At 37.9% G+C, this 17,938-nt stretch overlaps 1 protein-coding gene across 2 annotated transcripts in view; it reads left to right on the plus strand.

Annotated features, from left to right (window-relative positions):
- MAD1L1 (mitotic arrest deficient 1 like 1) overlaps positions 1 to 17,938 on the plus strand; it is an 852,423-nt gene that overhangs the window by 486,687 nt on the left and 347,798 nt on the right. For both annotated transcript variants that reach the window (XM_072597719.1, XM_072597720.1), the window contains exon 15: positions 11,089 to 11,179. In XM_072597719.1, coding sequence (XP_072453820.1) covers positions 11,089 to 11,179 — 91 coding nt within the window. The remainder of the gene's footprint in view (positions 1 to 11,088; positions 11,180 to 17,938) is intronic.

Consider the following 17,938-nt stretch of genomic DNA (forward strand, 5'->3'; position numbering starts at 1 on the left):
TAGTCTCCCTTCATCATTTGACTAAAACTACTCCTTCAGTGTTCTCAGTGACCTCTTGTCAAATCTAATGGTCTTTTTTCAATCCTCAGTCTTCTCGACTTTTCTGTAACCTTTGATGCTATCTTCTTTCTAGGTTTTAGTGAGGCACAGCGGTTAGAATGCTGGGCCTGGAATCAAGAAGACCTGTGTTCAGATTTGGCCTCAAATACTTACTAGCTATGTGACCCTGGGCAAGTCACTTAACCCCTCTTTGCCTTAGTTTCCTCATCTGTAAAATGGGCTAGAGAAAGAAATGGCAAGCTACTCTAGTATCTTTTCCAAAAAAACCCAAATGGGATCACCATGACTTATATATATGACTGAAATGACTTAATAACAACAACTTTCTCCTGTTTCTCCCCTACCTATTATAAATATCCTTCTCAGTCTCCTTTGCTTGATCTTTACCCAGGTCACATCATCTGCCTGTGAGCATCCCTCAGGAGTTTGTCCTGAACCCTATTTTCTTCTTTGTATATACTGTTTCACTTGGTGATTTCTTCAGGTTCAATTATAATCTCTATGCTGATGATTCTCAAATCCAGTTTATCCACTTAGGATCATAACCTTTCTACTAACTTCCATTCTTGCATCTTTACCTAGTAAACATCTCAAAGTGCATGTCCCATAGACATGATAAACTCAACATGTACAAAGCAGAGCTCATTATCTTTCCACCCTCAAACACTTCCCTTTCATGAACTTTGCTATTACTATTGAAGGTTACACCATCCTCCCAGGCAACCAAACTCACCTCCCACCTGGTAGGCTTTAATAAGTGTTTTCTGAATTGAATTGAATTGAACCTTGATTACTCACTCTTCCTTACCACTCTCTTCTCACTCCTTCATATCTAATCTCTTGCCAAGGACTATCTATTTTACCTTTGTAGCATCTCTCAAATATTCCCTCTTCTCTGCTCTGACACTGCCACCATCTTGGTTCAGGCCTTCACATCACCTCAGACTAAACACCTAGCCGACTGTAGTGGTCTGCTGCTTGACCTCCCTGCCTCCATCCTCTGCTCAGCTGTCAGGGTGATCTTCCTAAAGCACATGTCTAACAGTGCACCTCCACTGGCTCCCTGTTAACTCCAGGATCTAATCTAACATTCAGAGCAGTTCACAGGTTGGCCTCCTCCTTTTCCATTCTTTTTATGTGTTACCCTTCCTGCTTTTGCCACGTTGATATACTCTTTAACACAGTGACACTGGCCTCCTTGCCATTCCTTGAACAACGCACTTTATCTCCAGACTCTGGGAATTTTCACTAGCTTTTCCCCATTCTTAGAATACTCTTTCTGCCTCCTTAGAATACTGATTTCTGCCTCCTGACTTCTTTTAGGTCCCAGCCAAAGTTCCACCTTGATCTTCTTTAATGTTTGTGCCTTCCCTTTGTGGATTATTTCCAGTGTATCCCGTAAAGAGCTTGTTTGTACATATTATTTGCATGCTGTCCCCCTGCATTGGCTTGTGAACTCCTCAAGATCAGGGATGATCTTTTGTCTTTGCATCCCCCACAAATAGCACAGTGCTTTGCACGTGGTAGGTGCTTAGTAAATTCTTATTGACTGGCTGACTATAGTTGGTCGCTGGTTGTTTGGTTGTTGTCCTTTATGTTCAAAGAGGACCCAAATGGCATCATCATGTTAGGGACAAGATACAGTGTGTTTGACTATGGCTGATCAGTGAATACAAGCTCTGAAGGCTCTGCCACAGGTTGGGCACAAATAGTCAACATGAATATTTGGAGTGGAGATCTCTGAATTTGCACTTCTCATTTCTTTTGAGCTAGTGCAATTTTGTTTTGTTTGTAGAGCACAGTGCCTTCTTTGATGTGAGACCTGCCATGCTGGGTGGTCCTGTGCCATTGTCTCCCAAGTCTTACAGTCAATTTCAGATTTCTTCAGAGAGACCTCGAGAGTATCTTGTATCACTTCTCTGACCTGACTATAATAACTTATGGGGACCACCACTTTGGGCATCATCTTGAAGTTGAGGGCTAAGATGATTTGTTAGACCAGATCAGATACTATTAATATGAAAAGGTACATTTAAATTCCCAAATAACTAAGAGAAAGAATTCTGTCTAGAATTCTTCAAAGAAAACAACAATGACATAATGGCCTTATGTGGTTAATAGGCTGTTTTACATGGTAAGTTAGAAACAGGGTTATGTGACTAACCTGCCAGTTCTTTGCTTAACCTGCTGTTGAAAACATTTTCTTGTCTTAGAAAATGAGAGGATGAGAGAATTCTTCAGAATTCCATCCACATCCTTGAATGTGAATGTTTAAAAATGTTTTATTAATTGGCTTCTCTTGCAGAAGTCAGTTGTTAATGGTTCACTAGCTTCTAATCAATCCCTGGGGAAAAAAAAGCATCATCCTTTTCCCATCACTATTTTGTCTTGTCAGGTTAGGAAATTTGCATGAAAAATTTCCTTTGATTTTCTTTATAGTATGCATTTTAAGTGGTCAGTCCCCCAGTTCTAGAGCATTCCAATTCTATTCACTATGACTTCTCATATCACAGTTTCTATCAGAAGCTATGAGGGATATATTTTAGTCAAACCCTTCCAGTTAGCTCTCAGAAGCATGAGACTGCCCTAGATGTGTTAGGTGGTACAAAATCTCCTCTGTCCCTCATCCTCTAGTTGACTATAGATCTGCTATTAAGAATCAAGATGTTTTAGGCAGCCTCTTTTAGACACTAGGTTTTTTGGGCTTTTTTTTTTTTTTTTACCTTTTTACTTTATGTTCCTGTTTGTTTCAAGTTCATTTCTGAAAACATGCCAGTAGACAAGCAAATGCTTGCCACTACAAAAATCAAGGCCATCCATTTTAATTTCCCCCAATCAGGATTCATATTCTGAGAGTAAGACAAAGGTAGAGAGACAGAGACAGTAGAAAAGAGAGACCCACCCACCCATATTCACCCTATTATTCTCCTGTATCCCCTTTATCTGATTAATCTCATTTGCTGTATTCATCCACAGTGCTTTGGTTGGTGCTACTTACAGGAGTTAATCAGACTTTTTTTTTAACCATAATGATAATGTCAAAGTGTTCCTTTTTAACAAATAAATAAGTAAATTTTCAAAGGCAAAAAACTTTACTAAAGACTTAAGTGGCAACAACTGAAGGACCTTCTCAACTGGAACAAATCTGAACTTTTTCATTTCTCCTGTCAAGTAGCAACTCTAGTAAATCCTAAATGTTGTCTGTGGATTTAGCGAATGGCTAGAGTTACAGTAATTCAAAAGAAATTCATGTCCTTGCCAGTGCCTATTAGTCACACTTGTTGGAAATCTCCCTGCTCAGCTCAGAACATAGATATACTGCCATCTGGATCCTTCTGCAGAGTCTTTTTTCCATTCCCATTGAAGAGTTCCCACACAGTGCCATCTTTCTTCCAGTGAAGGGCGATGGGAACAACAGGGTTTTGTGCTTGCCAGGGGAGATGAAGATGCTTTAGAGGCCCAGCATGCCTTGCAGATGCCACACCTGTTTGAAACATCTGTACCTCTGCCAACGTGTGATAACCAGCCCAAGTAGAGAAGACAGGTTTCCAACCAGGAAGCCTAAATTGATGTGGCTCAGGTGAGGGAATAAAAGAAGGAGCCATATTTGAGAAATATGAAAGGGAGTAGAAGACCTTTGTATATTAAACCTGCTACCTGGGACTTCCCTTTCTGTGGGTCGTTTTAACTTCTGGCTAGCTAGAAAACGCTCTACAGTGTTCTCAGGGATATTATCAAGATTTTTGAGTTTTCAGTCCTTTGTCTAAAAAGTGGATTTATCCTGCTTCAAAACCATCTTACCTTATCTTTACAGTAGTAGTACTTTGGCTTATTCACATAAGGATGCAGTCTCTTTCATTGTAACCCGCATTAACCCAATCCTGGTTCTCCAACATCATGTCATAAACCCCATTGCATTTAGCAAAGATCAGAAAGGAGTGCCCAGCTGAAGATGAGGAATAGGAGAGGTCTACCTCCCTCTAATGGGCCAGAAGCTTATTTCTTCATGGACAGCACTTTGTTGACCAAGAAAAGCAGGCCTTGGTGATAATTCTGTCTGCTGTCACAAGACTTGCTTTTCTCTTTGCTCCCTGTTGTTATTTCTCAGCCCTTTTTGAACTAGTTTGTGTGTCTGGCAGTGGGGGCTGGGCAGGTGAGTGGGAACATTGGTATCATCAGAGTGAAAGGAGTGATTCCAGTCTAGACAGAATTGTAGCAGCAATAATAATAGTGATGATGGCAGCTGGCATTTATACCGTGTTATTGTTTACCTCTCATTTGTGCCTCACAAATACCAGATTAGATAGGAAGTGAAAGTATGGATGTCCCCATTTTATAGATGAAAAAACTGAAGTTCAGAGACTCAAGATGACATGCCTTGTATGTGTTAGAGCCCGGATCAGAAAGTAGACCTTTGGATGACAAAGGTCATGCCAGGGCTTATGCTATACCACATGGCTGCAGCGGAAGGATGGCGAGAAAACATCGAATCAGCAGCTTGGTGCGAGAATAGTCACATCACCTCTCTGTCATAGCCTTGGCTGTCATTTGGATGAGGATGTGGCCAGTGGGAACAAAAGCACATTGGCAGGGGTGAATGGGGATGGGGAGCAGGTTCCTGCTAAGTACATTGCATGTAATAGGTACTGAATAAAAATTGATTGAATGATAAATCACATATGGCCTACCTGTTGCTAGAATAGAATTCATAAGGTTCAAACAACAGTGAGTTTAAAAAGGCCTTGAGAGATGATCTAGGTTATTTTCCCATGACCTAGTCAAGACTACATATACTTCAGTCATTCTAGAGTGATAATTCTATCTACCTTCCTCTTCTTTTTCTTCCTCTTCTCTCTTCTCTTTTACTCTCATTTCCCTGTTTCACCCTTCTTCCCCCCTTCTCACCTTATAAGTAGTATGTATATTGAAATCCAGTACTTTCTCTTATTAATTTCTTTTGGAACTTAAATCTCATGGGCCTTTTGCCAGTATCTTACATAAATCCATCCTGCCTGTTTGTCTTTTCTTGTCCCCAGAGAAGATAAAGATCCCTAAGCTGTTGTCCAATGACTCTTCCAGTGAGATAAATAAATCTTATTGCTTCTATCAGTGTGCATTCCGAAAGGGAGGAATTTTTCTTTCCTTTTTAAGTTATCAAATGTAATGGGAGCTTTAATGATCTCTCGCTGCGCATCTTCCTTGCTGATTAGGAAACTGGCTTACAAAGAGGTTATAACTTGTCTAATTATCATTTACTCATTCAGGTCATGTTCTTTCCAATGATACCTTCTTGGTTTTATTTTATTTTGTTTTTTAAACAAAATGACATAAACCAAGTCTCTCAACCAAAATAAATAAGCAGTAAAGTTTTTCTTTGAGAGAAGATGCCCTAAAAGTTTTTCTAGGCATCTGTAAGCATCATGCATCAGAGACTAAAACAAACCAACTCTATTCAGGGAACACATTCCTGTCTTTTTCCTGTCATAGTAGAGATGAAACATCAGGCTTGGCAAAGCAAAGATATCAAGTTGTTTTTGTTTTGTTTTTTAAAATCTGTAAACCTTAAAAATGCCAAGACCAGTATGCTGTTTTCATCCCCTTGTGTGTTGGGCCAAAGGCCTCAGTTACTGGTACAGAGCGATGTGAAGCTGCCATAAGCGATCCAAGCATCAAACGTTTTGGCTCATGGGGAGCTGAAGCTGTCAAGGTTTTGCTTTCTTGTTCAGGATATAAACCCAAGGGATGTTGGCTCAAGGGAATTGCCAAGTGAGTACTAGGCATTTCAAATTTGATGGAAGAGTTTGCAGCCAAGCTGTTGACATCTCTTTTCACAAACACATTGCTAATCTTTTCAAATCTTTCCATGGGGCTGAATAAAAAGATAGGCCAAGGTTTATTCTTATCAACTAGCCTAAGTTAGAATGTGCCCTATCTGAACTTTATGAGGTTGAAAGCACTATTAACTTCAACAGTCAAGACAGAAATGTCCACCCAATCATGTCTTCGCATGATGAACTCACAAGTAATTGGAATGTGCTATAGCTGGTTATGATTGGTGTTGGCCTGTTATCCAATTCCCAGTTAAGGATAGTGGACTACCAAGAGGAAGCCAGGCCAAGCAATAGGCAGAGGTGGCTGTATTCTTGTGATGTCAGGTAAACCTGAAGTGGTAATTAATAAAATGCCCCATCACAGTTCTGCCTTTCATGAGCATTGTTGGCAACAGAGTGGGGAAAAATCATAGAACCTTTTTGATAATATCCAGACCAGCTCTCATGTTATACCCCATTCCTAACCCTTTCTTTCCCAGTTTCCTCCCCTGCCCCAAAATGATTCCTCTCAGCTCTGTTGATGAGGGTCACTTAAATGGTAGACATTGAGGAATCCATTCTTTTTGCCCATTTTAGGTCTTTATGTTCATGTTTATGTTAACCTTTTTCTTGTGTAGCTTAAGACTTCCTGTGGGCAGCTAGGTGGTGCAGTGGATAGAGCACCAGTGCAGGAGTCAGGAGGACCTGAGTTCAAATCTCACCTCAGATACTTGACACTCACTAGCTGTGTGACCTTGGGCAAGTCACTTAACCCCAGGTGCCTCATCCTGGGTCATCTCTAGTCATCCTGATGAATATCTGGTCACTGGATTCAGATGGCTCTGGAGGAGAAGTGAGACTGGTGACCTGCACAGCCCTCCCTCCCTCAAAACAAAGTCAAGTGCAAGTCATGTCATTATTTCTCTGATGGCGTGGTCTTCTTCGGCAATGAAGGACAAACATACACACACACACACACACACACACACACACACACACACACACAAGACTTCCTGTGACTATTCTTCTTGAAATCACTTTGAATCTTAGGCAGTTGAACAGAGCTTTTAAAAAATTCATCCCTCCCCTTCCCCAATTTATCCATTTTCTTTCAAAATACTTATAATGTAACTTGATTGATGACAAATGTATCTAAAAGGTATTTATTTCAGTTAGATTTCCTTTTTTCTCCCTAGCTCCCTGTTCCCTCCCCATTAAAGAGTTTGCATAATATATGAAATAACTTTTAAGATAATTTTAATTTGTGACGCCTCCAGTGTTCAAGAATCTCAAGATTTATTTACAGTCAAAATAACTTTAAAAAAATTTATTATATTTAATCATTTGAAACCAAGCTATAGACATTAGACTTTTATACATACATGTACACTCGTCTATACGTGTACACACCCACATCCAAGTGAAGTGAAAATTGGTCAGAAAGAAGGAAGAAAAACTTTAAAAAATATTTTTCCTTTGGGATAAAGAAATAATGAATATGAGGAATTTCAAGAAAATTGGGAAGCCTTGTTTGAACTGACACAAGGTGAAATTAGGAGAGATAATATAAAAGTTAATGGATTACCCAAAATCCATAATTTTAAAAAAAGGCCTAGACATCATATTTCAAGAAATTATAAACGAAAACTGTCTTGACATCTTAGACCCATAGAGCATGTGGAAATTGAAAGAATCCACTAGTCACTTCCTGAAAGAAACCTCAAAATGAAAACTCATAAGAATATTATTGCTAAAATCCAGAGTTCCCTGGTAAGGAAAACATACTGCTAGCAGTCAGAAAGACAGAATTCAAATACCATGGAACCACAGTCAGAATCACGCAAGATTTAGGAGCTACCACTTTAAAGAGGTAGAGGGCTTAGAATAGTGTATTCAGGAGGGCAAAGGAGCTAACATTATAACCAAGAATATCCTATCCAGCAAAACCGAGTATAATTCATCAGTGGAAAAAACAGATATTTAATTAAATACATGCCTTTAAGCGTTTCTGATGATAAGACAGACTGAATCAAACACAAAGCTCAAGAGAAGCAAAAAAAAAAAAGGAAAATATGAAAAAGAAACAGTAAGGAACTTAACAAGGTTAAACCGTTTGTATTTTGCATGGGAAGATGATTCATGTAATTTCTAAGAACTTTATCATCACTAGGACACTTAGAAATTTCTGAGTTCTTTTAGAGAGCATGAGTGTAAGTCTACTATATTAGTATGGAATAAAAGGGTAAGATAAAAGGATATACTGGGGAAAGGGGGATGAGAGAGGAAGAAGAGTGAAAACTCACATAAATGAGGCATGCAAGGAAGAGTTTATACAATAGAGGGGAGAACAGGGAGAACAGGGCTTGAACCTCGTGGTAAAATATACATACAAACACAGTTGGATACAAAAATCTTCTTACTAAAGGATGTTGGTGGTTAGAAGCAAAACACTTTGAGAAAGGGACAGTGTAAAGCAAAGGATAAACGTAAGAAATTAAGATGGAAGGGAATACAGTTAGCAATCGTAACTGTGAATGTGAATGAAACAAATTCACCCATAAAACAGAAGATGTTAACATAATGGATTAGAAACTAGAATCCAGCAATATGTTGTTTACAAGAAACACTTGAAACAAAGATATTCATTGTTAATATAAGGAGCAGGAGCAGAATCCATTATGCTTCAGCTGAAGAAAAAAATGGTAGGGGTAGCAGTCATGATTTCAGAAAAAGTAAAAGCAAAAATAGACCAAATTAAAAGAGGTAATCAGCGAAACTACATTTTGCTAAAAGTTGCCAATGAATTAATATCAATATTGAGCATACATACAACAAATGGTTTAGCATCCAAAATCTTGAAGGAAACGTCAAATGAGTTATGAGAGGAAATAAAAACTATACTAATAGTGGATCTCAATTTACCCATGAGACCTGGATTAATCTAACCATAAAATAAAGAAGTTAAGAAAAGGAATAGAATTTTTAAAAGGTCAGCTGTGATAGACTTCTGAAAAATATTGAATGGGAATGAAAAGGAACATACATTTTCTCAGCTGTTCATGAATACCTTCACAACAAATGATCATGTATTTAGGCAGAGAAAGTTACAAACAAATGAATTACATATTAATGAAGTTAATAACTTTTTTAACACACACATACACATACACACATAAAAATCCCTGGAAATCACTTTGGGAGAACTAGATTTAGGATACTACTTTACACTGAATACCAAAATAAGCTTTAATTAGATATGTAACCTAAACATAAAAAGTCATATTAATTTTTAAAAAATAGATGAGAATGAGATCAGTTAACTTTTTGGAGCCATTCCTAGAGATTTCTCAACCTAGACATAGATGTGACTAACAATAATGATACTTACGTTATGCTTCAAAGTTTGTAAAGTGCTTTACAAACATGATCTCATTTTATATTTATAAGAACCCTGGGACGTAGATGTTATTATTTATCTCTGTTTTTCACGTGAGGAAACTGAGGCAGAGTTGAAGTGACTTTCCAGGGGGTCATACGTCTAGTCGTTATGTGTCTGAGGTTGGATTTGATCTTTGGTCTTCCTGACTCCAGGAATAACAATAATAATTATGATTATTTCATTATCATTTATTGTAATTATTAGAATGGATATTTATATATAACACAAAATTAATGTTATTTATTACAATTATTATTAATTTTAACCACAATATCAAAAAATGTTAACACTAATAAGAGAAATGCAAATTGAAACAACTCTAAGGTTTCACCTCATATGCAGCAAATTGGAAAAGATGACAAAAGCCTAGAATCCTCAGTGTGGATGGGTTTGTGGAAAGGGAGGCACATTAATACATGATGTGAGATTTGTAAATTGAACCAACCTGTCTGGAAAATAGATTAGAATTATGCGAATAATAAAGTGACCTGATACTCTCTGAGAGATTCTGCTACTAGACAGAACCCAAAGAAGTCAAAGACAGAATGATAGGTTCCATACTCACCAAAATATTCACTGCAGCATTTTTTTTCTGTAGTATCAAAGAATTAGGGGGAAAAGTAGAATCTTAATTGTTTGAGGGATAGCTAAATAAATTGTATGGAATATTACTGGATCCTAATCAGTATCAAATATATAAGAATTTGGAGGACTATAGAGAAGGCTTGTATGAATGGAGGTGAAATGAACTAAAGCATATCCAGCACCATAGTGTACCACAGTACCTACAACAGTATGAATGAAAAGCATACGTAATTGAATTTTTTAATGATTTTAAATAACCAGGCCCCTAAGAAGACTTGAGAAAATGAAATTCTCTCCCTCCACTACAAAAGTGAGGAGTTAATTAGTGCACAGTATTGTATGTAATGTTGGACACAGTTGATATGTTGTCTAGTTTTATTGAGCTGCGTTTTTAATCGTTTCTTAATCTTTGTTACAAGGGATGGGTCGCTGGGTTTATGTTCAGAAGTAGTGTATTTGGAAATAAATGTGATGGGAAAACAAAAGCTGTACTTCAGCCTGCTCTGACATTTAGAGGGCTGCCAAACAAATCTACCTGCTCTTCTCCGTGATAAGCTTGCATGCCACTGAAAACTGTTTTCATCTCTCTCCTTAATCTGTACATTTTAAGTATAAGCAGATCTTTGAAGAGATGGTTTTCTAGCCCTTTGCTATCCTGTTTCTCCTGGGTACACCAAACATTTTCTTCTTCTAGCATATAATTTCAAAAGATGCAATTTCATGGGAGTATTATTTCCTATAATCTTGACACAGTGTTTCTAAGATTCTTCTCAGTAACAATTCATTTTATGATTGTAGTCAACTTAGACACCACCAACCCTCTTTCTGATGCCATCCCTTACTCCTGATCTTTTAGACATAAAATGTTATAAATCTTACAGAATTACAGTTGTTAATTATTCACTTCATTATTCATTATTCTTTGTCTTTAAATCACAGCGTCAGCCCTTTTGGCCTCCTTTGGAAAGGTTGAGCATATTGCACCCTGATTGGGATTTAGAGAGAGAGAAAGAGAGTGTGTGTGCCAGTGTGTGTGTCCAGTCGTTTTACTTTTTCTGTTCCAATTCCTGGTGTTTTGCATAGTATTTGGCACATAGAAAGTGTTTCATAAATACTTTTTGATGTATTCATTCATTTGAACTTTACTAGCACTTTTCTTGTCTAATCTTATGTCTGATCTCCCTTCACCCACAGATTAAAGGTTGAGGAGCTGGTGATGGAGCGAAGTCAGTTAGAAGAGGAGAAGAGAAACCTTGAGATGCAGCTTGAGAAGTTGACTCTTCAGGTGAGAGGCCTCACAGCCCTAACCAGGCTCAAAGTTTGACCTTAATGTGTTAGCACCCTTCCATACTCATTGCTCCTTTCTGTTTCTTCCCATATTTAAACATCCACGGTCCTGATGCTGCATCTAGGTTTGTTTTCCATTCTCGGAACCATCCCACAGGCATTTCTTCAACTACCTCTTGTCCTCTGAACTCCTGTTATAGTTTGGTGTGTCATGCCACCAATGGTTTAAAGTAGGTATGAGGGGTAATTTGCTAGTACCTCCTCTGAGTGAGAGCCAGGCAGGAAAACGTTTCTCCATCTCTAAAACAAACTTCCATTGTGCTTGTAACAGTTTTCTCTCCCTTCATTTAATGGATTTTTCTTTCTCATCTCCTTCCTGCTAATAGCTAAAGAAGATGCTCTATGGCTAGTGACACTGTATGCCTGGAAGTTCCTTTTACAACGAAAAACTCTGGGTAGAAATTAATTAGGTGATGTTTTTTGTGTGGTCTTTGGTTTGTTTTTAATCAAACACTCCTTCTGTTGGCACTGTTTGAAATGGAGAACTCAGACTCACTAGCTATTTGCATTGTTTTCATTTTTCTTTCTTTTTCATTTTCCCTTTTGCGTGAATAACCTGCAGGTTTGAAACTACCCAGATTTCAGACAGGCCATTGATTTTTGTCTTGACACCTATTAGAGGCAAATCAAATCTCTTTTTTATTACCGATTCTTAGAGATGGGAAAAGTGACAACTTTGATAAAGCAGGAAGCCGAGAGCTGCTGAACGCATCAGCTGTGCCATGTTTAGCACAAGGGCCTGTCATCCAGCTCTTCTTTAATTGGGCTTCAGTGATCAGAAGCTTGGGACTTGGCGAGTAGATTTGCTGGCCTCTAGTACATGCCATTTCCAAATGGTAACTGTGTAGTACTCATCTCGGGGAACCATAGCCAAGTCCCTACTGAAATAATAGTGTGATAGCTTCTCAGTCTTTCCTTAGGGGAGTGCTAAAGGGAAGACCACACCCACATAGCATTCAATTTGATTTATTTCTTTTCTAAGACCTTCCATGGGTATAGGCCCTGTTAAATATATTCCCCATCTACGAATACAAGATGGAAGATGGGTCATGTTCTTGAGGTCTTTTGATGCCCAGTCTCTCTAAAGAGTCTTCTCTTCTTGTTTTAGAATTCATCCTGTAACTTCTATAGAGGATAAGTTATTTCTTTGGTGTTGGGAATTCCTTTGTTATGGGTTAAATAGTCCCAATGCTGTAAAATATTGAATCTTCCCTTATAAACCAGGTGAATTGATATAAGCAACAATATTCAATTTCAAATTCAAGAATTTAGGATTCCTGCATGAGAGGAGAATGAGTTCCTGTGTTCAATTATGAACTATTAAAGCCTTAATATAGGGTCTGACCTCTAGATGTTGCCATATTTAGTTCATTTGAAGAGATCCCTACTTAATATAGTTTATGGCATGTTTCCAAATCAGTATTTAATTGCAGCTAAAGATGTGACCAGAAAAATCATAGTTTGAGTTATTCTAAAAGTGTACTAATATTGCTAGTGACAAGGACAGAGTCCTTTGACAATAATCAACCTTTGAACACCCACAGTATGCAGTGTCCTGGACTTGGGGATTTAGTGTAATATGGTGGTGAGAAAACTTGAGTTTTCAGTCAGAGGATCTGAATTCAAATACTCTTCTGCTGCTTATTATTTGTGTGGTCATGAACAAGGCACCTCCCCACTTTAGGCCTTAGTGTTCTCTTTTGTGTAACGAAGGAGTTAGACTAGGTTCCTTTCCACTTCTCAGTCCTGTGATTCAATGACCTGGGCTTCATTCAGAGCATATGAAATGTAGACATTGTTGCCTCAGGACGCTAAATACTCTGATGCGGAGAGCTAGGGTACACACACACCGTCAGAGGCACAATTTATTGAAGACACATCCCTAGATAAGTAAATTTTCCTTCCCAAATAATTCTGGAGTACTTTATCTGGGTGCCTCCTTTGCCCCCATCAAACCCTACTATGTATTATACTTTTCTGTGTTTGTGTTGGACATCAAAATCCTTACTTCTGTCATCAGTAGGTTGAGCTGTTTGAAGGGAGAGACCATTTTGTTTTTGTCTTTGTATTTCTGGTACCATTGTAGGTCAGTCTTAATGAATGTTTGTTAAGTTGAGTTGTAGTCCGGTATCCACTGCATATGTTAAACTGTGTTTATATAAAAAGTATAAATCAGCATAGCTTCAGAGATCAAGTATGAGCGAAATAGCATAGGATTGTGAAGTTGGCTTCACTAGAGGTAAAGTCATGCTCAGGATCTTATGCTACCAGTGACTACCTGTTGAGACCTTTGATACATCATTTCATTTGTATAAACTTCAATTTCTTTATCTGTAAAATGGATATACTAATATTTGGATTTTCTTCCTTAAAAAGGTTATCAGGGTCAAAAAAATAAGATATATTATCTGTTTTGTGAAGCAAGTACCATATAAATGTTCATCATCATCATCATCATCTGTAAATAAATATGTTAGTACCTGTTTTAGAGGCTTGTTCTGGGGAGTAAGTGGAATTATGGTTATGGAAGCACTTTATAGTGCTACGTAAAAAGCAAGTTTCTTTTATAAACAGTTTTATTTTAATGTCAATAGTAATTATTAGAGAGAAAACATGATGAAGTATTCAGAAAGACCTGGGTTTGACTCCTACCTCTGTACACACTGACCTTGTTTTCCTAACCCCCTAAGAATAGAAATTGTAGATGACTTGTTGATGTACTTCAGTTGAAGGAGTTTTATTAAATAGAAGTACAAACTTTAAAAAAAAATTTAATTTGTTAAACATGTACTTGTTTATAGAACTATGTTAGACATAGAGAAAATCTGGATTTGGAGCTAGAGAACCTGAATTCTGTTCCTGCTTCTCTCATGTAGTATTTGAGGCTCTCTGAGCATCAGCTCCCATCAGTTAATTGAGGAGAATGTACCTCATTCCCATGGGCAGCCCTAGTGCAAGGGTCAGCAACCTTATATTTCTTTACTGTTATGATCAGGACTAAATTGTGCATGTGGACACTACTGAAAGTCCTGTGGCACAGGAAAAAGAAAAAATTAAAAGAAAGCAAAAAAAAAAGCATGCATATGTGCAGGAAACCAGGGATAAGTGACAGGGTAGAGAAGGGCATTTGTAGAATGCCTCCAGCAAGAGTTAATATTCTCCCCTCCCCCTTATGAATTTGTTTTGCAGACTGTACTTTTTCGTTATTTTTTTTACAAGGGAGGATTTTTATTTGTGGAGGAGTAGTATGTAGGGAAATTAAGTTTGTAATGATGGTGATGAAGGAAGGAAGAAAAAGGAGAACATCGATGAAACATTAAAAAACACAGAGAAGAGGGTAAAAGGGAATTCCAAAGGAGGCAGAGAAGTGGGACTATGTTCATATTGTCATGTGAAATTTAATATACATGTTAAAAAAGCTATAATAGAGATTCATGTTTTCCTATACAGTTCTTTTCCTGTTCTTTTTGTTTATCACAATATTCATATTTATTAAATTAAAAAGAAAAAATGTTTAAAAGGTCAAATAAGCATTCTCAGAATAAAAGAGAAACTGGTGAGCTTCACCATGATTGGAGCTAGCTAAGGCTAAAGAGAAAATTCCCATGTACTTATGATTTAGGTTAGATGACCTATGTCTTTTCTGTTACTGTCATTCTATAACAAAGTGCTGTTATCTACGTTGTTCTTATGGGAAAAGAGAGAGGATCTCCCAGCACCTGTATGTTCACTTGGCCATCATCAGAGTCACGTACGTCTTTTTCTGTATGGAGCATGAGGAATGAGGACAGGCCTTAGAAGATGTTTTCCAGGAGTCCTTGTATGCCCAGACAAGATGCTGAGCTACTTGTGTCCCAGGCCTGCAATATATCAGTAGAGTGGTCTGTCATGAGTTCATAACACATGGTCATACTTTCTAAGATAATTATCCAGTCACCCCTTCACTGGCACATGTGCTGGAGAAGCCTTAGGAACCTGTACTCAAGGTAGAGATATTTCCACCTGTATAATAAATAATTCTCACAAATGATTCTCAAATTGTCTTCCATTTTGAAAATTTGGAGTTCTTTATAATCCAGTTCCATGCTTAGACTTGCCTTAGCACAGATGAATGCTAGTGAAAAATTTTCACCCCTACAGTCTCATATATCTTATCTATATATGGTGCTTTCAAAATGGGAGGGTTTTCCCAGGACTTCATTCATTTTGAAACAAAAACAAAGGAAGAAACATTCTTTGAATGAACTTTTCCTATCATTGGACTCCATTTTAATAATAAAAAAAGTAACTAGTTGAAGTTCAAAATTAGCATCCCTTTCAAGCAGCTTGAGTCTACAGATATATTGTTAAAAATTGTTAAAGACTAGCTAGCTTATCATTTTAAAGCTGGTTGATAAGGGGCATTTGAATATGCTTTCCTCCTTCCCCTTTGAAGGGGGATAGAATCAGACCTGTAATTTCATTGGAAGGTTGGTGAGGAACTACCAGTGTAGAAACTCCATTTACCAATGCATATCAGCAACTCATCCCGAACTTGGAGATGCTAACACAGGTATTATATGTTAGAGAAAGGATTTGGGCATATGTCCTCCTGATTCCAAGGCTAGCCCTCTCTGTAATATGCAGTGCTGCCTTTCAAAGATTTGGCATTATTTTTCATTTTCAAAAATAGTCAGTGAGGTTTAAATGCATTAGGTTCTGTAAGTGAGTAGTGAATTGTCTTTATTTCTTCCTAAATTATCTAGATGCACTATGATATTTCTAAATGTTCAAAGTAGTTTGTGAGTACTTAAGTGATAATGTGAAATACATTATAAAAGTCAATGCATCTGGCCCCCAAAAGAGATCTAAGAAAGCATCCCTTTCCTCTCCTTTGCAGAGGTGGGAGGTCTAGAAGTTTAGAACATTTTCAAGTTTTTTCATTGTATTGATCACTTTTCCTGATTATTTTTTCTCTTCTTCCTCTTTTTTTTTTCTTAAGAAAAATGACATGTTCAGTGGCTCTGTAGGAAGGGAAGGATACAGAGGGAAATTTAGGCAATGTGATAAGAAAGGATACCAATTAAATTTTATTTTAAAAAGTCAGCGCATCATAGATATACAGAGTAACCAGAGAGGAGATCTTTATAGGTTAATAATAAATGAAGGATGTTGCCACAGAAAACCTCTCTTAAAATTTAGGGTACAGTCTAACCACCTTCTATGCACATGGGCCTTGAAGAAAGTGCTTAAAGTACATCAGAAAGGCACATCAGAAAGGCACATGTGTAAACATTCTCCCAATTGGTGGCCTGGAAAGTTCTTTTTCCCCCCTTTATGGAGGCTTCATAGATCTCTTAGATTTTGCTTTGATTTGGGCTCCAAATGTCAGTGCTTTTGGAATCCAAGGCTGTCCATTCTCTCTTTAAGTCATGCTCTTGGGAGGATTCTGGGAAGATGGTGGAGTAGGTCATAAAATCCCAAGCTCTCCAAATTTCTTCCACAAACAAGACAAAACATAGCCTCAGAGTGAATGTAGAGAAGCAAAAATAAAATAAAAATTTGGAGTAAAACAGTTGCTCTCTTAAGATATTGAGACTCAAACCTCAGGAAAGATTCAACCTCCAAGGGCAGAGGTTTGGCCTGTTTGAAGTGCCTACATCTGCAGGCTGACTCCTCTGAATCAGCAAGCAAGCCCTGAGAGCAACAGAGTTGTGAAGCTGCCTCAGCCTTAGAAATTTGCACCTCAAAAGTAGTGTGTGTGTGTGTGTGTGTGTGTGTGTGTGTGTGTGTGTGTGTGTGTGTGTGTGTGTGTGTGTGTGTGTGTGGTGGGGTGGCTGAGTAGGGGAAGACTGAAGATGCTCTGCTGTCTCAGGACACCAGGTCCATCAGTGCTGATTATACAAGGTCCCAAGCTGCAGGCAAGAAGGAACTATTAGACAACCAGTGAGTGTGGTAGCAGGGGATGGAGACCCTGCTGGTTGTGGGCACTTACAGGAGAGTGGAATTCCTGGTTTTGGTTCCAGTGCAGAAGGGGAGAGCTTATGTTTATAACTGTGGAAGGGGCCTCATGAAACAAGAGCAGTTGCTTCTGTGGGACAGTGTGGCTGGGGGTCCTAGCCGTGGGGAAGGGTTGAAGAGGAGTCCCTGAGGTTGGGCCACTTCACAGAGCTCAGAAAATAACAGTAAGAAGGATCTGAGACAATCTGACTACAGTTATAAGCTGCTAAAAATAAAATAAAATACAAATAAAAATATGTAAACAAAGGAGAAAGGAGCCTACCAAAGACTGCTACAAAGGGGATAGAGAAGATCTGGGTTCATATATGGAGGAAGATAGTGAAGTAAAAAAAAAAAGCCACTCCTTCCCCAAAGAGAAATATCAAATGATCACAAGCCCCAAAAGAATTCTTGGAAGAATTTAAAGAGAATTTTCAAAATCAAATATGAGAAATAAAGGAAAAATTAGGGAAAAAATAAGAGCAATCCAAGAATATTGTGAAAAGAGAGTCAATGAATTGGAAAAAGAGATCCTGGAACCTTAAGAAAGAAAATAACTCCTTCCAAGATAGAATTGGGCAAGGGAAACCTAATGGCATTATAAGACACCAAAAAATAATAAAATCAAAATAATGAAAAAAAGAGAAGAGAATATGAAACCTCATCAAGAAAAACAACTGATCTGGAGAACAGGTCAAGGAGAAACAATATAAAAATT

The sequence above is a fragment of the Notamacropus eugenii genome, chromosome 3, assembly GCF_028372415.1.
Source record: "Notamacropus eugenii isolate mMacEug1 chromosome 3, mMacEug1.pri_v2, whole genome shotgun sequence".
In the NCBI taxonomy this organism is placed as follows: Eukaryota; Metazoa; Chordata; class Mammalia; order Diprotodontia; family Macropodidae; genus Notamacropus; species Notamacropus eugenii.